This window comes from Neofelis nebulosa, chromosome 7 (genome assembly GCF_028018385.1).
Source record: "Neofelis nebulosa isolate mNeoNeb1 chromosome 7, mNeoNeb1.pri, whole genome shotgun sequence".
Taxonomy (NCBI): Eukaryota; Metazoa; Chordata; class Mammalia; order Carnivora; family Felidae; genus Neofelis; species Neofelis nebulosa.
The window spans coordinates 119,275,324-119,295,356 of record NC_080788.1 but is presented as its reverse complement, the minus strand read 5'-3'; the positions used below and the strand labels follow the sequence as shown (position 1 = coordinate 119,295,356).

The 20,033-nt window shown below is 44.0% G+C and overlaps 1 protein-coding gene across 1 annotated transcript in view; it reads left to right on the top strand.

Moving 5' to 3' along the window:
• The first annotated feature begins 330 nt into the window (after positions 1-330).
• Positions 331-20,033, top strand: part of ZFYVE1 (zinc finger FYVE-type containing 1) — a 54,069-nt gene continuing 34,366 nt past the window's right edge. The window contains exons 1-2 of the mRNA XM_058739550.1: positions 331-572; positions 1,954-2,866. Of these exons, the coding sequence (XP_058595533.1) occupies positions 2,384-2,866 (483 nt within the window). The 5' untranslated portion in view covers positions 331-572; positions 1,954-2,383. The remainder of the gene's footprint in view (positions 573-1,953; positions 2,867-20,033) is intronic.

The window sequence follows — 20,033 nt, the reverse complement described above, 5'->3', positions numbered from 1 at the left end:
ACTTGAAATCGAATTATTTGCCTCAACTATACAACACATTACATCAGTCATCTAATTTAGCGCCATTCCCTCTCCGGCCACTACCCAAAACAACGCGCTGAAACCTTCGAACACCGCAGTCGATGCAAGAACTCCAAGTCCCGAAATACTCGACGGCCTGTCTTCACCACCTCCTCACAAGAGCACTCTGTTTGGTATTGGGAGTTGTAGTCATTCAGAGCCTTCCCTTCCGGGACGTGGGGGAGGATTCACGTCCGCGGAACTACACTTCCCAGGAAGCTGTGCGCGCCCTTCCCCACCCTCGCGGGAGTCGGACTCCACCCCCTCCCGTTCGTCCCTCCCTGGGCTGCACTGCTCACGCCTTCCTGTTAGTCCGAGCTGGGAGAAGTTCACTCCGATCAGCTGATCCCAACTGACAACAGGAGAGGAGGAAGCCCGGGAGGCAGCGAAGGAGGAGGGGGGCGGAGATGGAGATGAAGATGGATCCACCGGTGCCCTGAGGAACAGCCCCCGCCCCCGCCAGCGCACCGCGGTCCCCCGACGCCGCCTCGCTGCTGCCGAGCTGCTCCGTGGTGGGGTTCCCGGGCAGCCGCGGCGGGGAGGGAAGGGCACGGCCCTGCGGCGGGCGAGCGATAGTCCTGGAGCTCCGGCTGCCCCCGGGGCGGGGGGGGGGGGGGTGTGCGGGTGCGGCTGGGGTGGGGGTGGGGTGGTATAAACAATAGATTCGGCTCTGGCCTCTGCTAGCGTGGAGGGGAGATTTTGGGGGACCTTCTTTGTTCAGACTCTGCTCCTGCCCCTCGGGTTGTGGTGGTGTTGCCCGGGAGGAAGGAAGGGTGAGGAATCCCCGGCTCGAGAGAGGTGTCGAGGTGGGGGCCCGAGTGGGCAGATTGTTTGCCTGGCCGGCTGGTCGGGCGGTGAGGTGTTCTTTCGAAGGTTGATTTTCTATTTTTCTAAATTTCTCTGACAGATTTTGATTTTCGTTTCCGTTGTGGAGGCTGGTTGGCCGTGCCTGAGGTTAGGGTGTAAATAAGGTCTCCTAGTCACTCTCTTCTCCTTCCTTGTTTATCCAAAAATAAGATTGATAGATTGATTACTACAGGGTGGAGTGAGTATTTGTGAGGAGGGCTTTACGTTTCGTTGGTGCATTAGAATGGAGGTCAAGGCTAAAGGGGGGTTTAGAATGTAATTGTAGAAGTGACAAAAGCCTCTTCCCTGCCCCAGTTATCCTTTCTTTTTCTTTTTCCTTTTTGAAGTTATTTTTAAGTTAGTTTTTGAGTGACAAAGAGAGAAATTATTTGTTTTAACTCACTGCAGGCCTGGCTTTGCAGTGGGCCGTAGAGGAGGAATTCTGTCTCCTGTTGCTCCCTTTTTTTTTTTTTTGCAGTTAGAGAAGGGACAAAAGGAAGTATAATAATTGCATTTTATTGTTTTTAAATATGACACGGTGACTTTTGTTTCCAGGCTGACAGTCCTTAATAGACATCTGTCTAGAGTTGAAACAACCTAACTAGATCTGCCAAAGACTCTGATGGAGCCAAAGTCTATATTATCATTTCTTTAGCTTTTCACAGGCCTCTTTATCCACCTCACAATTGTGTGCTGCAAGTTGGGGGACTGCAAAGGGTTGTCCCTCCAAGGACTTTTTGCTTAATGATTTTGATTCTGAATTTAATTAACTACTGGACGAACAGAGAATTTCAGTCTGTGAATTAAAGCGGCAAAGTCTCTGAAATACCCTGGGCCTAGGGGTAGTGGCTGTTTTCCAAAGGGGGAGCCTTGCCTGTGATTTTGAGACGAAATTTCGAGGATCAGAAAGAGCCGGTGTAAGCATTACAAGCAAGAATGAGATTTCTGTCAGGAGTTTTGGCCTCTTATTTAATCACATTTTTTTTTTTTTTTTAAGGTGCACTTCTGTTTTTAGATTAGTGAAATCCTTTTCCTTCCTCTATTTAGGTATCCCCTGAAATATTGACTTGAGGTTGGATTATATTGCAAAGCTCCTGACCACTCTGTCACTATACCAAAACCCTGTGGCCAAGGCCCGACTGATGAGCCCACCTCAGTGAACCCATCGGATCTCTTTCAGATAGCCCAAAGAGATCCTTCCAGGCTTGCACTTTACAGACGGATAACACCATCAAACCAAATCAACGTTGCTGCTGATACAGAAATCTTGGAGGCAGAAGATTAAAAACTGGAACGTCTGTGAGCGTGTGAAGAATTCTGACACGACCCCAGAGGTTTTTTGTTTGTTTGTTTTTTTTAAGGCGTGCAGAACGCTGTGAAGGTTCTGTGCAGGCTTCAGACCCAAAGCCCTGGTCTTCACTGCTGGGGAAAGCCCAGTGACGGTGACGTTGTGGGTGATTTCCTTACCGATCCGAGTATGAGTGCCCAGACTTGCCCGGCAGACAAGGGCCTGAATCCGGGGCTGATGTGCCAGGAAAGTTATGCCTGCAGTGGGGCTGACGAGGCGGTCTTTGAGTGTGATGAGTGCTGTAGTCTGCAGTGTCTCCGCTGCGAGGAGGAGCTCCATCGGCAGGAGCGCCTGCGAAACCACGAGCGGATAAGACTCAAACCTGGCCATGTCCCTTACTGCGACCCCTGCAAGGGTCCCAATGGGCATTCACCAGGTGTGAGGCAGAGGGCAGCCGTGAGGTGCCAGACCTGTAAAATCAACTTGTGCCTGGAGTGCCAGAAGAGGACTCATTCTGGGGGTAACAAAAGGAGACACCCCGTTACTGTGTACCATGTCGCTAAGGTCCAGGGGTTACTGGAGGAAGAAGAGCTGGATGAGGAGACCAGGAGGAAGAAGATGACCGAGAAGGTTGTGAGTTTCCTCCTAGTAGATGAAAATGAAGAAATTCAGGTAAGCCTGTGGGTGAAGCCCATGGGATTCATGTGGTCGTGGGGCAGATCTCTTGTTGGAAGGCGCCTCTCAAAAGGGAATTCCGAGAAGAGCTCACCTTTTTAATCATTAAAGGCGGAGACCCCTGGGGGCGCCTGGGTGGCGCAGTCGGTTAAGCGTCCGACTTCAGCCAGGTCACGATCTCGCGGTCCGTGAGTTCGAGCCCCGCGTCGGGCTCTGGGCTGATGGCTCAGAGCCTGGAGCCTGTTTCCGATTCTGTGTCTCCCTCTCTCTCTGCCCCTCCCCCGTTCATGCTCTGTCTCTCTCTGTCCCAAAAATAAATAAAAAACGTTGAAAAAAAAAAAAAAAAAAAAAAAAAAAAGGCGGAGACCCCTGAAAGCTTAAAATTACAGGGTGTCAGATTAGTTCCTTACCGGTTGTGTGACCTTGGGCTGAATTACTTTATCTCTTAGCCTTAGTTTTGTCGTCTATAAATTGAAGACAGTGCCTGCTTTGGGCTGGTGTGAGGATGTAATGGCACCGTGTTTGTTGAGCCTATTGCATAATAAATGCTCAGAATATGGTAGCTGTTATTGTTATTAGGGCGATTATGGGGAAGACCTTATTTAGATCAGCTTTCTGAACGAGAGCACTTGGCAGGTTGTGAATAAATGTGAATGATGAGGGGCTGTGTGTGCAGGGCAGGAGACATAGCGGGTTCCCTGGGAGTGCGAAGCAGTAAGTCATAGGCTTGCTATCTCAATTTAGAGAGGCGGGTCTTCAAAAAGTGGCCTCTGATAAGGATAGTATTCTGTTCAGATGGCCTCTTCACGTATAGGCTGGTCGGGAAAAGCCAGTGAGGGCACCTGCCATTACAGAAGGACTGGAGCATATTTGATTTCATTCCAAGTTGGGGGGGAGGGTAGTGTGTGATGGGAGCAAGCTGGGCAAATGATGGCGGGTCACAGTGAGGGGTGACTCGGGAAGGGTGGTATAACGTTTATACTTTCCAGTGGAGGCATTGTGAAGTCTATACTTTTGAGTGAAGCCTGCTTGAATTCATCCGAGCTTCACCACTCGGTGGCGGTGTAACCATGGAGAGTTGTTTCAGTTTTGTGCCTCAGTTTCCTCTGTACTTCACAGTAGTAGTTGAGAAGATTCAAAGAGATTAAGGAATGGGAATGGAAGGGCCTTCATCACAGGGCCTGGCACATAGTGCCCAGGAGCAGTTCGTTGTTTCTGTCAACGTCATGGGGTATTTGTGGTACATCGACTCCATACTTTGAGCAGTGATGACTCCTCAAGTCACCAGGTTGGAGGAGACCCTACGTGAGTTGCTGTTTGACAACTTTCCAGTTACCCACTAAACATTTTTCAGCTCTGTCTTTTTGCTCCTTGGTAAGATTATGGAAATGCATTACATCATGATTCCATTGTCAGCTAAATACTTTGCTAACACAGACTCCTTTATTGGCTGAGAGGAGCTAATGGAGTTATGGAAGAGTGACCCAGATCCCATCCTGCCTCCCTTGTTAGCAATAATGTCTTCATTATGGTTATGCTCTAATTGGGTGACAGTTGGACTAAATATTTTATAAATGGAACACTTGGATGATTCTTGTTGGTTTTGCCACCAGTTCAGCCTTTGGAAAGTCATATTTTGGATTGCCGTTGCTTTTTAAGATGAGAGGAAGACTTGGGATGAACCAGTGACCGTCATTATTGTGTTGGCACCAAAAAAGAATATTTTTTGAGGGGCGGAGGGTGTGTATTTTGTTTTTCTTTTTGTGGCTTTGATACATGTTCCTTAGTAAAGAATTAGAGAATTAGGAAAATGTAATGAAGAAGACAAATCCAACTACCCAGAGATAACTTGTCCATCTTTTTTCTTGCAGTGTGTAATAAAGTATGTAATTGTGTTTTTGTAAAGATTTCTCCTGCTTTTTCTTCCTTCTTAAACACTGACCACTTCCCAAGAAGTAACGGTTTCTTAAGCACAAGCAGCGCTGGTTGGGACTAATGGATTAGACGTAGAATTTATTCTTTTTAGGTGGTGATTTGTTCTCTGAGTCACAAGTGGAAAAATACTTTGAGAGAATGTGTGGTTCTGTTTTCTTAGGTGAATGTCCAAAACAATTGGATGATTGTCTAATACAAATCTAGATTATAAATTCAGCCAGAATGTGAACTCCTGGAGGGCAGGACTGTGTCCTATGCCCTGTAGCATGTACAATGGTGGGCACATTGTCAGTGCATAAATACTTGCTGATAGGTTGGTGATGTCACAACTCAACTTCAGTTTCTTAAAAATGGGTATCATGCACATACCTAGTTAAAACCTAAAATAACATAAAAGGGCATGTGATGGCAAGAGTTTTCCCCTCCTGTTCCATCCCCTTAGTCTCTTTTCTTGGAACAACCACTGTGAACAGGGAACTACATGCATGCCCTTTTAGAAGTTTTTAAGATGTACTTATGAACATATATGTATATCCTTTTTATTTTTATTAAAAAAATTTTTTAATCTTTATTTTTGAGAGAGAGACAGCATGTGAGCAGGGGAGGAGCAGAGAGAGAGAGAGGGAGACACAGAATCTGAAGCAGGCTCCAGGCTCTGAGCTGTCAGCACAGAGCCCAATGCGGGGCTCGAACTCATGAACTATGAGATCATGACCTGACCCGAAGTCGGATGCTCAAATCTGACTGAGCCACCCAGGCGCCCCTGTATCCTTTTTATTTTTAAACAGAAATGGAACCTAATAGTCTCAATATTCTCCTAATATTCTGTCCTTGAGCTTTTTTTTTTTTAATTAGAGGATACATCATGTAGATTTATCAGTACCTTTTATAAGCTCATTATTTAAAGGCTGCCTACTATGTTGCTGAGTGGATTTTCTATAATTTTAGCCTGTTAGTGGATATTTGAGTAATTACAAACAAGGATGTGTTGAATATCCCTGTGAATCTTTTTAGAAATGGAATCTCTTTGTCAAATGATGTGTGCCTTTTAAATTTAGATAGATATTACCAAATTTCCTAACCTCATTTTTTTTTAGCCTCTGAAGTACTTCAGTGCAGTCCTCTGGGTTCTGATCTTGACTCCTAAGAGCTAAAATGTAAAGAGCTCTTACTATCGCTGTTAGGAACCGTTCTTAGCACTTTACACGCATGAGCTCATTTAATCCTGTTTATAACTATGTATTAGTTTCTTATTGCTGCTGTAGCAAATTTCCACACATTTAGTGGCTTAAAACACAAATGTATTTTCTTATAGTTTGGAGGTCAGAAGTCCTAAAATGGGTCTGTATAGTTGTGTTTCTTGTGGGACTCTAGGGAGTATTTCCTGGTCTTTCTAGCTTCAGGAAGCTTCCTATATTCTTTGGATGGCCCCATCATCTGGCTTCAAAGACAACAATGTGCCATCTTCCAATCCCTCTCTCTGTCATTCTGCTTCTGTTGTCATATCTCCTTCTGGGTCTGTGGCCCTCTTGCCTTTCTTGTACAAAGACACTTTGATTATGTTGGACCCACCTGGATAATCCAGCATCGTTTCTTGCTCTCAAGGTTTTTAATTCAGTCACATCTGCAAAGTTCTTTTGCCACATAAATGGACCCATTCGCAGGTTTCAGGGATTAGGATGTGGATATCTTTGAGGAGGGGCTGCAATTTCAGCCTACCACACCCTATGAAGGAAGTTGTAGTCAGTTTGGGCTGCTCTACGTGATAAAATACCATATATCATTATATTACATACCATTGGGTAGTGTATAAACAACAGAAGTTTATTTCTTGCAGTTCTGCAGTCTGGGAAGTCCAAGATCAAGGTGCTGGCAGCAGATTTGGTGTCTGGTGACGCCTTGCTTCCTGATTCATAGACAGCCATCTTATCTTCTCCCTGTGTCCTCAGATGGTAGAAGGGAGTTCTAGAATCTCTTTAATAAGGGCACTGATCTTACTCATACGGACTCCGCTTCATGACCTAATCACTTCCCAAAGGCCTCACCTCCCGATACCATCACGTTAGGGGTTAGATTTCAACATGAATTTTGGCGGGGGACACAAAACATTTCATCTATAGCATTGGGTTTTATAGGTGAGGACACTGAAGCACAGAGAGATGAAGTAACTTGTCTGGATCGAGTTACAGTAAGTGGCAGAGGATTTGAACACAAGCGTCTGGGGGTGCCTGGGTGGCTCCGTCGGTTAAGCGTCCGACTTCGGCTCAGGTCATGATCTTACGGTTTGTGGGTTCGAGCCCCGCGTCTGGCTCTGTGCTGACAGCTCAGAGCCTAGAGCCTGCTTCGGATTCTGTGTCTTCCTCTCTCTCTCTCTACCTGCCCGCCCCCCCGCCCCCACTCTCTCTCTCTCAAAAATAAATAAAATGTTAAAAAAAAAAAAAAAAAACCAACACAAAACCACAAGCGTCTGGCTCTAAAATCCTTGGTCTAACTCTGACCCTCTTGTTGTTTCTGACCAAGTCAGTGAAGCTTTCTGATGAAGCTTTATACGGCCAGTAGCATCAGCTCACCGATTCCTCAGGGCTGCCGTGAGGAGCAAATAAAGCAAAGCCCGATATAAATGTAAGACAGTGTTATTGAAGAACTGTTTACTCACAGTGGTAAGGATTCTATGAGTTAGGCCCCGTCTTTGTTTTTCATTTTATGCTTCTGGCATTTGTGGGTTTTGGCCATCTTCAGTTTAGTACATAGGAATTATTTTAGAAGCTTGTAGGCTGTAACTTATGTGTGGTTTCCTCAAATTCTATGGCCTGGAGTCCCCTAAGGGGACTTTTGTTGCTTGTGCTTTGAGTATTATTCGGTTCCTTTTCGAAACGAAAAAGTTCCTTGTAGGAGTGAGAATTCTATCATTACCTTGTCATTTGGGTGTGTACTATAGTGGTAAATTTGAGTAGAGACTGACTTTTGGTCTCAAGCAAGGCTTCATCTTTGGCTTTTAAACGGGTACATTTCGGGGCGCCTGGGTGGTGCAGTCGGTTAAGCGTCCGACTTCAGCCAGGTCACGATCTCGCGGTCCGTGAGTTCGATCCCCGCGTCAGGCTCTGGGCTGATGGCTCGGAGCCTGGAGCCTGTTTCCGATTCTGTGTCTCCCTCTCTCTCTGCCCCTCCCCCGTTCATGCTCTGTCTCTCTCTGTCCCAAAAATAAATTAAAAACGTTGAAAAAAAAAATAAATAAACGGGTACATTTCGTCTGTTAGCCAAAAGCATTCATTAATTCATCGCATTTATTAAGCGCATATTATGTGCCAGGTACTTTCTAGGTTCCAGGGAAGCATGGGTAATAAGATTTGGTCCATGCTCTCACAGACTTACCATTTAAGTGGGGAAAGCAGAGTTCACACATGTAAAACACATAAAAGATGGCTCAGGTGTATTATTAATATTATTATCTTTAAATTATTTTATTTATTGGAGTGCCTGGGTGGCTCAGTCGGGTAAGTGTCCAACTCTTGATTTCGGCTCAGGGCATGATCTTACGGTTGATGAGATCAAGCCCCATGTCAGGCTCTGTGCTGACAGTGCAGGGCCTGCTTGGGACTCTCTGTCTCTTCCCGCCACCCCTCCTCTGCTCATGCTATCGCTGCCTCTCTCAAAATAGATAAATAAATTTTCATTATTTTTTAAAGTTTATTTATCTATTTTGAGAGAGGCAGAGGTAGCGTGAGTGGGCGAGGGGCAGAGAGAGAGAAGACAGAGAATCCCAAGCAGGCTCCGTGCTGCCAGAGCAGAGCCTGATGCAGGGCCTGAGCTTATGAAACTGTGAGATCATGGCCGGCTCTGAAACCAAGAGCCCGATGCTTAACCTACTGAGCCACTCAGGCACCCCTCAGATGTAGTATTATTAAGCAAGAGTGATTTGGAAGCTACTTGTGCAGGATGGTCAGGGAAGCTTTTATTGCAGAGGTTACTTTTAAGCACAGATCTGATGGATAATACTACCTGGGGAAATAGCTCTCTGGACAGAGGGCAATGAGAACAGAAAGAAGGTGTATGTCATGTTTGTGGTATAGGAAGAATGTCCCTGTGGCTGGAGGGAGCTGGCAGAGAGTGTAAGGGAACGGGTTCCACACGACGTGGGGCCTTGCAGGCTGTAGGAAAAAGTGTGGTTGTTACGTGTGTTGGGAAGCACCAGACTGCTTTCTGGTAGAAAGTCTCATGATCTGATAGAAATTTTCAAGAAGTGGCTTCAGTGTGAAGGCTGGATTGTAATGAATGTAGTGGGGCAAGAGGAAAAGAAGGGAGACCACTTAGGCCACTGCAGAAGATGAGGTGAGAGGTGGCTTCGATTCGGTGTCACCAGAATCACTGGGGAGATGGAAAGGCACGATGATAGCTTCTGGGTTGGTGAACACATGGACACTGGGGAGAGTTGTATGTATGGAGGGGGCATGGAAGGTCCTCGTGTTTTCCCCATACCTTTCCCAATGCATCTCTCCATCTGGCTGTAGATTTGTATCTTTTATCATATCCTTTAATAAACTGGTAAGTATTAAAAAAAAAGACATTGATGGATTTGGGACTAAGTTTGGATATAAAACAGGAATGCTGTTATAGAGAGTGAGGAATGACCACCCTCAGTGGTGACTCCTTGGCATTTGGTTTGTGCAGATCACACCCTGGATTTTATTGATTTGTTGAAACTAAAAGACTTTAAGAACCTGGTTCATACAACGAAGAGTTAAATTGGTCTCATTTGGTTTTATTTAACTCAGTGGTTCTCAACTGGGAGTGATTTTGCTCTCCCTGCAGTCATGTGGTAATGTTGAGAGACATCTTTGGTTGTCATGATTGGGGCATGTGCCACTGGCTAATGGGTAGAGGCCAGGGTGTTGGTAAATATCTTACAATACATAGGGTAGCCGCCCCCCCCCCCCCAAAAAAAAAAAATAGTGATCTGGTACAAAATGTCAGTTGTGCTGCAATTGAGAAACTGATCTAAAGGATGCAGGTTTGGTCTAATAGGAGATCTGCATTCTGGTGACGTGGAAAACGTATCAGGGACAAAAATTTAACATATACACTAGTTTTTCCTCCCTCTCTTGGTTCTGTTTGCTCCCCAGAAGTAATCTAGCTGAAATCAGTATTTTCTTTTGGCATACTTGCAACCTCTCTCATGAAATGGTTAGATTTTCTTCTGTGTTGTTGCCATTGATTTTTCTAGGCCTCAGTAGAACTGTGCTAGGAAAACCAGAGGACTTTCAGGTCCATTATTTAGAGTCCATAATAAGTAAGCGATTCACACTGACAAATCAATCCCCAAGCTCTTGAACGTAGAGACAACACCCTTCTCAAACAACTCAAAGGTTAGAAGAATAAAGTTCTAACAATGGGAGTTCTTAGTGGAAGAAGAGAATGGTATTTTCCTATCTGTTGTGTCTTGTGAGGGATTCAGACATCCTGTGTGAATAACCACCCCATTCTCTTCTTTGTCCCTTTTCTACAAACTTCCTGTGACTGTCTTCTTTCCAAGAAAGTAGAGCAACAAACCGATGAGAAATTTCAATTGTCGTCCCTTTGTGCTGACTGACCCCCGAGTGGGACATTAGGAGAGCCAAGGAGCTTTTTGTGCCAAAGACTCTTCAAGTTAGGTCCCCTCATGCTGAGCATACAAGGTGATAAGGAAGCCCGGTGACCCAGGAGCGGTCAGTGAGAAGCTAAGAAAGTGTTCGCTGGGGCAGGTCTTCCTTGACTCAGAGATACGCAGTCTGGACCCACTCTGAAGTGCAAGGCCACAGTGAGCCCTCTTCATTCCTTCTTCAGCACAGTGGTAGACTTCCTCTCTTCGGAGACCGTTCCTTTAAGAAGACCCATCACGTTGTTTGGCTGCTTCACTTGTTTACAATCCCAGAATAGTGTGGCTCAAAATACTGGGACTTGGCTTTTTTTTTTTTTTTTTTTTTTTAATTGGCTAAAAGAGACATTATTCTTGTGAGATTCTGGAATGGAAAATAGCAGAGGATGTTTTCATACTGTATGGGAATCCTTGACCATAAGCTGGCTGTGCTGGTCTGCCCCACTTTTGTGCTCCTTCTTGGACTTCATCTGCTAGAGACCCTTGTGGCCCTGTCCTCTGTTTCCTGGTTTATAGGGTACCTTGCTGGGGCTTGGTCGGCTTTCAGATAGGCTGGCAGTAACACCTGAGGACTTAATTCTGGCCACCAGTTCATGAGCCAGGGGAATCGATCTAATTTGTGGAACTTCCCCATTGTTGCTCTGCAGATGGCCAAACCATTACAAAGTAAGGACTAATTTTGATGCTGTGGCTGGTTGGCCCTTTGGCAAGTTCTGGTCGGTACTTGAATATATGTGCTACAATATTAATCCTTGGGTGCCATATGAGAAAATAACAGATCTGCTTAGGAGCTCACTGTCACAATCATAAGCAGTAATTGAGTAGCACGGGCTCCCTCCCCCATCACTGCTCTTTACTCTCAGAAACCCAAGTGAAAAAAGCCCCTTTTGCTTGGTAATAGTAGTAGAGGGAAAGCATTGTGTAGAATTACTGGGAAATGCAGGGTTGAGGATGACTCAGACAAACAGAAGGAGGAAAGGGCCCCTATGATGTGCTTTCTGTTTCTGCTTGGCATCTTTTGAGCTCTCTCAGTCTTGGACTCATTCAGTTATAACGGGGTCCCAGCATTTAACTTGGGAGGCTATTTTGTTTAGTATAGGGCTTTTTAAAATTTGACCCATAGAAGCCATCAAAACCACTATGAATCAGCTTTTCAGGGAACCTGTCTTTAACTATTTCAAGTTAGCTCCAGTTTGTGTGAATCTATTTCTTCTGGTCTGTTATTTCCTTGAAGTGATTGATTTTTCTGGAATTAGGCAAACATTTGACTTTTTGAGCCAAGGTCAATATAACAGGCAGATTTCATGTTAAGTTGTCCTTATATGTTTTTCCTGTGGATGTATCTCCTGGCGGTAGTATCCCTGAGTTCATCCTGGAGATTGTGTAGCAAGGAAGTGCTTAAGACAGCTGGTTGAACTTTCCTGGGGAGGGGGATGGTCGTGCCTGCTTTGAGACTGTTTCTGAGGTTAGAATTGCTAAATGTATTGGTGAAGAAGGGAAAGAAAACAAGGATATAGAAAGTTCCAGGCAAGAAGAATTGGGAGGGCCTATGGGAAGGGATACAGAGGAGCTTTTGGAGACAGGAGAGCATGGATATTTCCTGGGACGCTGTTTTGTCCGTTTTCCCATTTTTCCAATGGCTTCTGGCCAGCAGTTAAGAGGGTTTCTTTGACTGGTTTTTGTGGTCAGCTTGGTGGTGGCTGGAATTCTTGGGTTAGAGAAGTAGGTGTGCAAAAGCACCTGACCTCTGGCTTGACTTCACTGGAGGATGATTCTACTTTCTGGTAGCTTTTGAAAAATCTTTTTTTTCCCCTTCTTGATTTCCTTCTATTTGAGACTGAATTATCACTGTTTTTCCCAGAGAATTTGACTCTAAATATTAGAATGCTTGAAAAAAACTGACAGAGCCTGGTTCCTGCATATAGACACAGACATCCTAAGTTCAAGTTAAGAGACAACATAATCTTGAGCATTTCAGCATAGAGTATTCTAGAAATTCCTCTGCTTTCTAGCTCAGTTCTTTCTGCCTGGTGAATGTCAGTCCAAATGGCTAAACTGTTTTCTGTAATCTCTTGTAGCCTTTTCTTTAAAAGAGCTAAATTCACTTTATCTGTATCACTCAGCAACAGTCATAAACATTTATTGAGTGTCAATTATGTGCCTTATTTGTTTAAGTAATCTCTATGAAAAATGTTTTAAAATGAAAATTGAGAGGTTAAGTGAGACTGGGCGGGTGTGGGGGGTTGCAGATGACAGAGATCTTCATTCCCAGGAAAGCTTATTTCTCTTTTGTACTTGTCTGTGAGCAGAGGCTCTTTGAGGATCCCATAATTCTTTCTGTACCCTCTCTTGTCATGCCTGGTGACCATGCAATCATAGGTCACAGGGTGCACTATTGTTTTTCCCCTACGTCTCTCTCAGTCAACTCTGTTATTTAGATCTGGACTATGACTGTTGGACAGATGGACAGGCAGACAGCCTGCTTGCCGGTTTTCCTTTTTGTCTCTTCTCTGTCTTCTCTTTCCTTCCCTGTTTCCTCCCTCTCTCTTTTTCTCCCTTCCCACCCTCCCCTCATTAGTTCCTCCTCTCTTCCCTTCCCTCATCTTTCTCTCCCTCTCTCCTCTCCTTCCTCCTCCCTAACTCCCCCAACCTGCCTTCATGAATTAAGAAGTTAAATCTGCTATTGCCAGGGGAGAAAAGTTTCTTTCTAGAACTAAATAGAAATGATTTTAGGCTTATGTACTGTTTTGGATTGTTCGTGACATTTCTCTTCCTTTTGTTACCACAGAAAATTGTGTTCATTACATTGTTTTTAAAAGGATTGACCTAAAGAGGTTTTGCTTCACAGTGCAACTTCCTTAAGCACCATATTTCAAAGAGCAACTCCTGCCCTGGCCTTGTACTGTTAGTCTCTCCTGATTTCTTTTCATACCACTTACCACCATTTGACATAATGTATACTTTAAAAAATCAGCCCTAGGGGCACCTGGGTGGCTCATTCGATTAAGTGTCTCTGACTTCGGCTCAGGTCACGATCTCACGGTTTGTGGGTTTGAGGCTCGCGTCGGGCTTTGTGCTGACAGCTCGGAGCCTGGAGCCTGCTTCTGATTCTGTGTCTCCGTCTCTCTCTGCCTCTCCCCTGCTCAAGCTCTGTCTCTGTCTCTCAAAAACAAATAAATGTAAAAAAAAAAAATTTTTTTTAAATAAATAAACTTCAAAAAAACCCAGCCCTATTGTGATATAGTTTACGTATGATGCAATATACACATTTTAAGTGTACGTTTTTATGAGTTTTGACAAATGCACGTGCACGTGTATAACCACCACCACCGCCACCACCACCGAGATACAGAACATTTCCATCTGCCACGACGGTTCTCCAGCAGTCACTGATCTGTTCTCTATCACTTTAGATTTGGTTTTTCTAGAGTTTCTTATGAATAGAATCATGCAGTGCTGTTTTGTGCTGGCTCATTCACTCACCGTAATGTTGTGGAGGGAGGGTCATTCATCTTGCCTGTCTCAGTTCTTTTCTTTTTATTGCTGAGTAGTGTTCCATTGCATGGATTCACCGCAGTTCGTTAATCCAATGACTTGTTTTTTGGTGTGTGTGCTGTATATTTTAATTGTTTGAATATGGTCCTCTCCCCATTAGAGTGTACGCTCCATGAGGGCATTTATTTATTTATTTATTTTTATTGTGATGTAATTCACATCACACAAAATTAACCATGGAGAAGTGAACAGTTAAGTTTTGTGCATCCCCTACTCTGTCTAGTTTTTTTTTTTTTTTTAATGTTTATTTATTTTTGAGAGAGAGAGAGAGAGAGAGAGAGTGCGAGTGGGGAAGGTGCAGAGAGAGAGAGAGGGAGACACAATCCGAAGAAGGCTCTAGGCTTTGAGCTGTCAGCACAGAGCCCGATGCCGGGCCTGAACCCATGAGCTGGGAGATCGTGATCTGAGCTGAAGTCAGATGCTCAACTGACTGAGCTACCCAGGCGTCCCTACTCTGTCTAGTTCTAAAAAATTTTCATCATCCCAAATGAAAACCCTTTACCTGTTAAACAGTCCATAGCAGAGGGTAGTGATTTTTTTTTTAATTTTAAATTTTAATTTAATTTTTTAAAATTTTCCAATTATAAAACAACAGATTCTGCATGTTAAAATACTGAAAATACAGAACTACAGAAAAGTATAGAATTTTATCTTAATCTTGCAATAAAAGAAGTTCACTAGTATCTCAATTCTTTTTAATGTTGGATTTACTTTTTTAAAAAACAATTTTATTGGGATATGATTCACATACTGTACAATTCACCCATTTAAAGTATACAGTTCAGGGGCACCTGAGTGGCTCAGTCAGTTAAGCGTCCAACTTTGGCTCAGGTCATGATCTCATGGTTCATGGGTTCGAGCCCCACGTCGGGCTCCATGCTGACAGCTCAGAGCCTGGAGCCTGCTTCAGATTCTGTGTTTTCCTTTCTCTCTGCCCCTCCCCTGCTCACACTCTGTCTTTCTCTGTCTCAAAAAAATAAACATTAAAAAAAAATTTAAAGTATACAGTTCAGGGGCACCTGGGTGGCTCAGTTGGTTAAGCATCTGACTTCATCAGGTCAGAATATCACGGTCTATGGGTTCTAGCCCTGCATCTGGCTGTGTGCTGACAGTGTGGAGCCTGCTTGGAATTCTTTCTCTCTCTCTCTGCCCCTCCCCAGCCTGTGTGTACATTCCCTTTCTCTCAAAATTAAAAAAAAAAAAAAGTATACAGTTCCTTGGCTTTTAGTGCATTCATGTATATGTACAATCATCACCACACTTTTGTAACATTAAAAGAGAAAACAAAACCATTTTCATTGGGCAGTGATTTTTGCCTCTTCTGTTCATCAGCATCTAAACCAATGTTTGGCATGTAGTAGGTACTCAATATCTGTTGAATGAATGAAATGCATTAATGAGAATAAATCAATTTAATCATTAATTCAATAAACATTTAATGAGTGCCTACTGTGTGCTGACCACTGAAGATAATTGCAAGCGGCACTCAGATACTGACTTGCCCTTGGGGAGAGGACATTCCAGTGGTAACAGAAGACAAATACGTGGAAATAAGATGGATGCAGTGTGAGTGGTATAGAGAGGATATTATGGAAATTCAGAGGAGGGGAATACTGCTGGGGGGGTTACTTTGTTAACTTTAAGTAGTTATATGCCATGTTGTTACTTCACCAGGGCTCCACTGTCACATTCGATATGGCATAGAAAGCAGCCCCTTTCGTGGGGCGCCTGGGTGGCTCAGTTGGTTGAACATCCGACTTCAGCTCAGATCATGGATTTGCTGTCCGTGAGTTCAAGCCCTGCGTCAGGCTCTCTGCTGACAGCTTGGATCCTGGAGCCTGTTTCAGATTCTGTGTTTCCCTCTCTCTCTACCCTTCCCCCACTCATGCTCTGTCTCTCTCTCTCTTTGTCAAAAATAAATAAACAGTAAAAAAATTTAAAAAAAAAAGAGCAGGCCCTTTCGGTCTCCACCGCAGACACCAAAGATCGCCTTGAATGCCAGTGTCATCTATTAAGATTTTTGACACAAGGGATGAGAAGAACATTTTTAGGGAGTCTATGGTATAGTAATAATTCTTGGAATCCTGGCACGTCGTTCTTTTGAAAACGTTATGCCGTCTTCTGCATAATGTATGTATTCAACCTCAGAACAGTTTTTTTTTTTAATTGAAAAGATACATCCTTTTGAGGGAGGGAACAGTAAATATTGAGTAAGCATCTTCTTCCAGTATCTCTAATTTTTTAATGAGCTGTGTATTGGAAACCTTCCCATGGAAGGGTTTTTACTTGGGATAATGGAATGAAATTCTGTGGTGGTGGTAATGACTGTGGCCTAGAAGCAAACCAGTATAAATACAGCAATATGGCAGCCAACTCTTTTCTGGCATTTACTGCATGATTCCAATGTGCAGAGTGCTTGATGTGCAATTATCTCATTTAATCCTCACAGCAATTTTTGAAGTAGATTGTGTTGTTAACCCCATTTTACAGGTGAGAAAACTGAGGCCCAGGGAAGTTAAATTCTTTAAGGTTATTCTAAAATCAGCAAGTGGATGGGGCGCCTGGGTGGCTCAGTTGGTTAAGCGTCTGACTTCAGCTCAGGTCACAATCTCGCGGTCTGTGAGTTCGAGCCCCGCGTCGGGCTCTGGGCTGATGGCTCAGAGCCTGGAGCCTGCTTCCGATTCTGTGTCTCCCTCTCTCTCTGCCCCTCCCCCGTTCATGCTCTGTCTCTCTCTGTCTCAAAAATAAATAAAAAATGTTAAAAAAAAAAATTAAAAAAAAAATCAGCAAGTGGAGGGGCTCCTGGGTGGCTTAGCCGGTTAAGCCTCCAACATTGGCTCAGGTCATGATTTCACGGTTTGAGAGTTTGAGCCGGGCTCTGTGCTGACGGCTCGGAGCCTGCTTCAGACTCTCTGTCTCCCTCTCTTTCTGCCCCTTACCCGCTTGCTCACTCTCTCTTTCTCTCAAAAATAAATAAATCATTACAAAATTAAAAAAAATTTTCAGTTAGAAAGAAAAAATCAGCAAGTGGTGTATAAGCAGGTTGGTTGAATCCTTAACGGTAAAACTATTCCCGGAGAGAATGTAGCGTTTAGATATTCACTCATTTAACAAATATATGTTGATTCCCTATTATGTATCAGACCCTGGGCTAGGGCTACAGTGGTGAACAACACAGAACAGACCCTGGCCAGCATGGTACCTTATGGTTGGGAAGTTCAGAACCAGGAAGAATGGAAAAATGTTAAAAGAGATGATGGGTGGGGAATGGAGGAGGCTTTGAGCAAGAGAAGGGTTGAGTGAAATTGCCCATGATCTAATCCAAGTAGAGGTGGACCTAGCTCTCTTGTCTTCTTTCTGGCCTGGCGCTTTTGTTGCTAAGTCCCAGAGCCTTTGTCGGAGCTTATGTCTGTTTTATAGCTGGCCAAATACGGGTATGCCGTGCCACTTAAGAGGGGGGCTGTGTATGCCATCTGGAAGTTCCTTGAAAGATCCTCTTAGGGTGATGTGGGTCTTGAGGATGACTCGGTATTTCCTGTCTGTCCTCAGAATTCAGCTTTGTTTTGGAAAGCTTTTTGTTCAGATATAGAAGGATAGCTGAACAGTGAGTTGGGTGGAGGTCAAAGAAACCAACTGATCATGGAGCTAAAAATGACCCTCTTTAAAGAATTCACTTTGTGGATCATTTCTGCATACAGACATTCTCTTTCTTGCTGGAGTAGGAGGGGAGCTGCAGGCAGAGTCCGGGAGGCTGTGTGTCAGAAGTACTTCTGGTAGTCCTAAGACAAGGGGGGAGAATTCCTGACCTCTCAAGTAATGGAATGCTTTGGGGACACTGGAGTGGAAGAAAGTGATCTTTGCCCTTACCAAATGTGCTCAGTGTGTTTGTGAGGCCAATCTCATGACTTCAGTGGTCTTAAGAAAACATTTGATTGAGAAACAATTGAGTTTTTTATGAAACCCTATGGATACATACATGGATAAACACAAAGTTACACACTCCTTTTAGAATACAACGAAAGGAAACTTTCTAGACTTGCAAGGTTGGAGAGACAGGTTTACTAGAATTTTCTGGCATAGGAGTTTATTACTGGAATGGAACATCCTTGTCATTTGGATTGTAAAAATAGATCAGCTGCTGGTCTGTTTGACATTGTTTAGGTAAAATCTTGCGTGAAAGTTAGATCATTGACTTAAATCACGACCTGGAGGCTCTTTTCTTTTTTTTTTTTTTTTTTAATTTTTTTTTTAAACGTTTTTTATTTATTTTTGAGACAGAGAGAGACAGAGCATGAACGGGGGAGGGTCAGAGAGGGGGAGACACAGAATCTGAAGTAGGCTCCGGGCTCTGAGCTGTCAGCACAGAGTCCGACGCGGGGCTCGAACTCACGGACCGCGAGATCATGACCTGAGCCGAAGTCGGCCGCTTAACCGACTGAGCCACCCAGGCGCCCCAGTGGAGGCTCTTTTCAACATGATGAAAGTGGCTCTGGATTTTTCTAGGAAGAGTTCCCTCGCCTTCCACTTCTCCTTTACCTCCCCAGGAGAAGGAAGATGTTACCCAAGTTGTATACCTGTGCTGTATATCTAATGTCATCAGGTTAGTGCCAGGCACTAGATGAAGCTTGATACATGTACGTTGTTCTCGTTTGTTGAAAAAAGTTCTAGTTTCCTTTTGGGATAGCGGTCTCAGTTCTGGTAAGAGTGACAATCTGGTTTGGTTTCTTTGGGTTTTGTCTCTTCCTCTGAACCCAGCTAAAAATGGAATGAAAAGTAAGATAAATCAGAGACCAACACGTAGAAGTAATTAGTAGGAAGTTCCCTTTGGCAGGAACTATGGACCGAGGCTAGTTTTAGAATCTCAGTGGGGAGACATAAAATCATCTTTGTTGGTTCAGGGGTGGGATCTGTTGTAAGCATTGGGTTGTGAGGGGTTGGTAGGCGCAACCAGCCTTCTCTTAGCTCTTTCTATGACTCTGGGGAGGGAGCTGGGTTTTGCTCTCAGCCACAGGGGACATCTTTATAAAAATTTAAAGGACTGTATGATTTTAGTTGGCACAGATTTTTTTTTTCTTTTTTCTTTTTTTTTCTTTTTTTTCCTTTTTTTCTCTAACAGCCAGAACTGAAAGGACCTCAGTGCTTAGCTACTTTCCTCTAGAGTTTTTTTCTGATGCCTTTGGGATTTCTCTTCTGTGCTCTGTTGAACTTTCCTCCTTCCAGGCTCTTTCAGTTCCTTCTCTATCTCTTGCTTTTCCCTTTGCAGGGGACAAAGCTGTTTTCCCTCAGAACAAAGCTTATGTGGTTATTCTTTCTAGAATGATTCTCTAAGGGCTAAGCAGAAATTTCTTGACGGAGATTGTCATCATTCTCACTGCCTGCTTGGGACAGAGGGTGGCTGCTGGACACTTTTCACTATCATAAACTGCTCTAAATTCTAAACTGGAACAGTGGAGATCACTGAGTTATTGTTATGTTTCATTTTAGAAACTCTGTTTGGAACCCTATACAGAGCGAAAAGCTTTGTGAGTGAGAGAGAGGTATACTCTTTGGTTTCTTAAGAACTGATGATGTTAGATAATCACTTTACTAAAAGTAAATACTAAGAGCCAGTATTACTAATACGTTGTTTTGATGAGAGGGAGAGGAAAGGAGTCAGGGAGCTTCCTTCCTTCCTTCCTTCCTTCCTTCCTTCCTTCCTTCCTTCCTTCCTTCAAGATTTTATTTATTAAAATTTTTTTTTTGGGGCGCCTGGGTGGCGCAGTCGGTTAAGCGTCCGACTTCAGCCAGGTCACGATCTCGCGGTCTGTGAGTTCGAGCCCCGCGTCGGGCTCTGGGCTGATGGCTCGGAGCCTGGAGCCTGTTTCCGATTCTGTGTCTCCCTCTCTCTCTGCCCCTCCCCCGTTCATGCTCTGTCTCTCTCTGTCCCAAAAATAAATAAAAACGTTGAAAAAAAAAATTAAAAAAAAAAAAATTTTTTTTTAATGTTTATTATTTATTTTTGAAAGAGAGACAGAGCACAAGTGGGGGAGGAGCAGAGAGAGA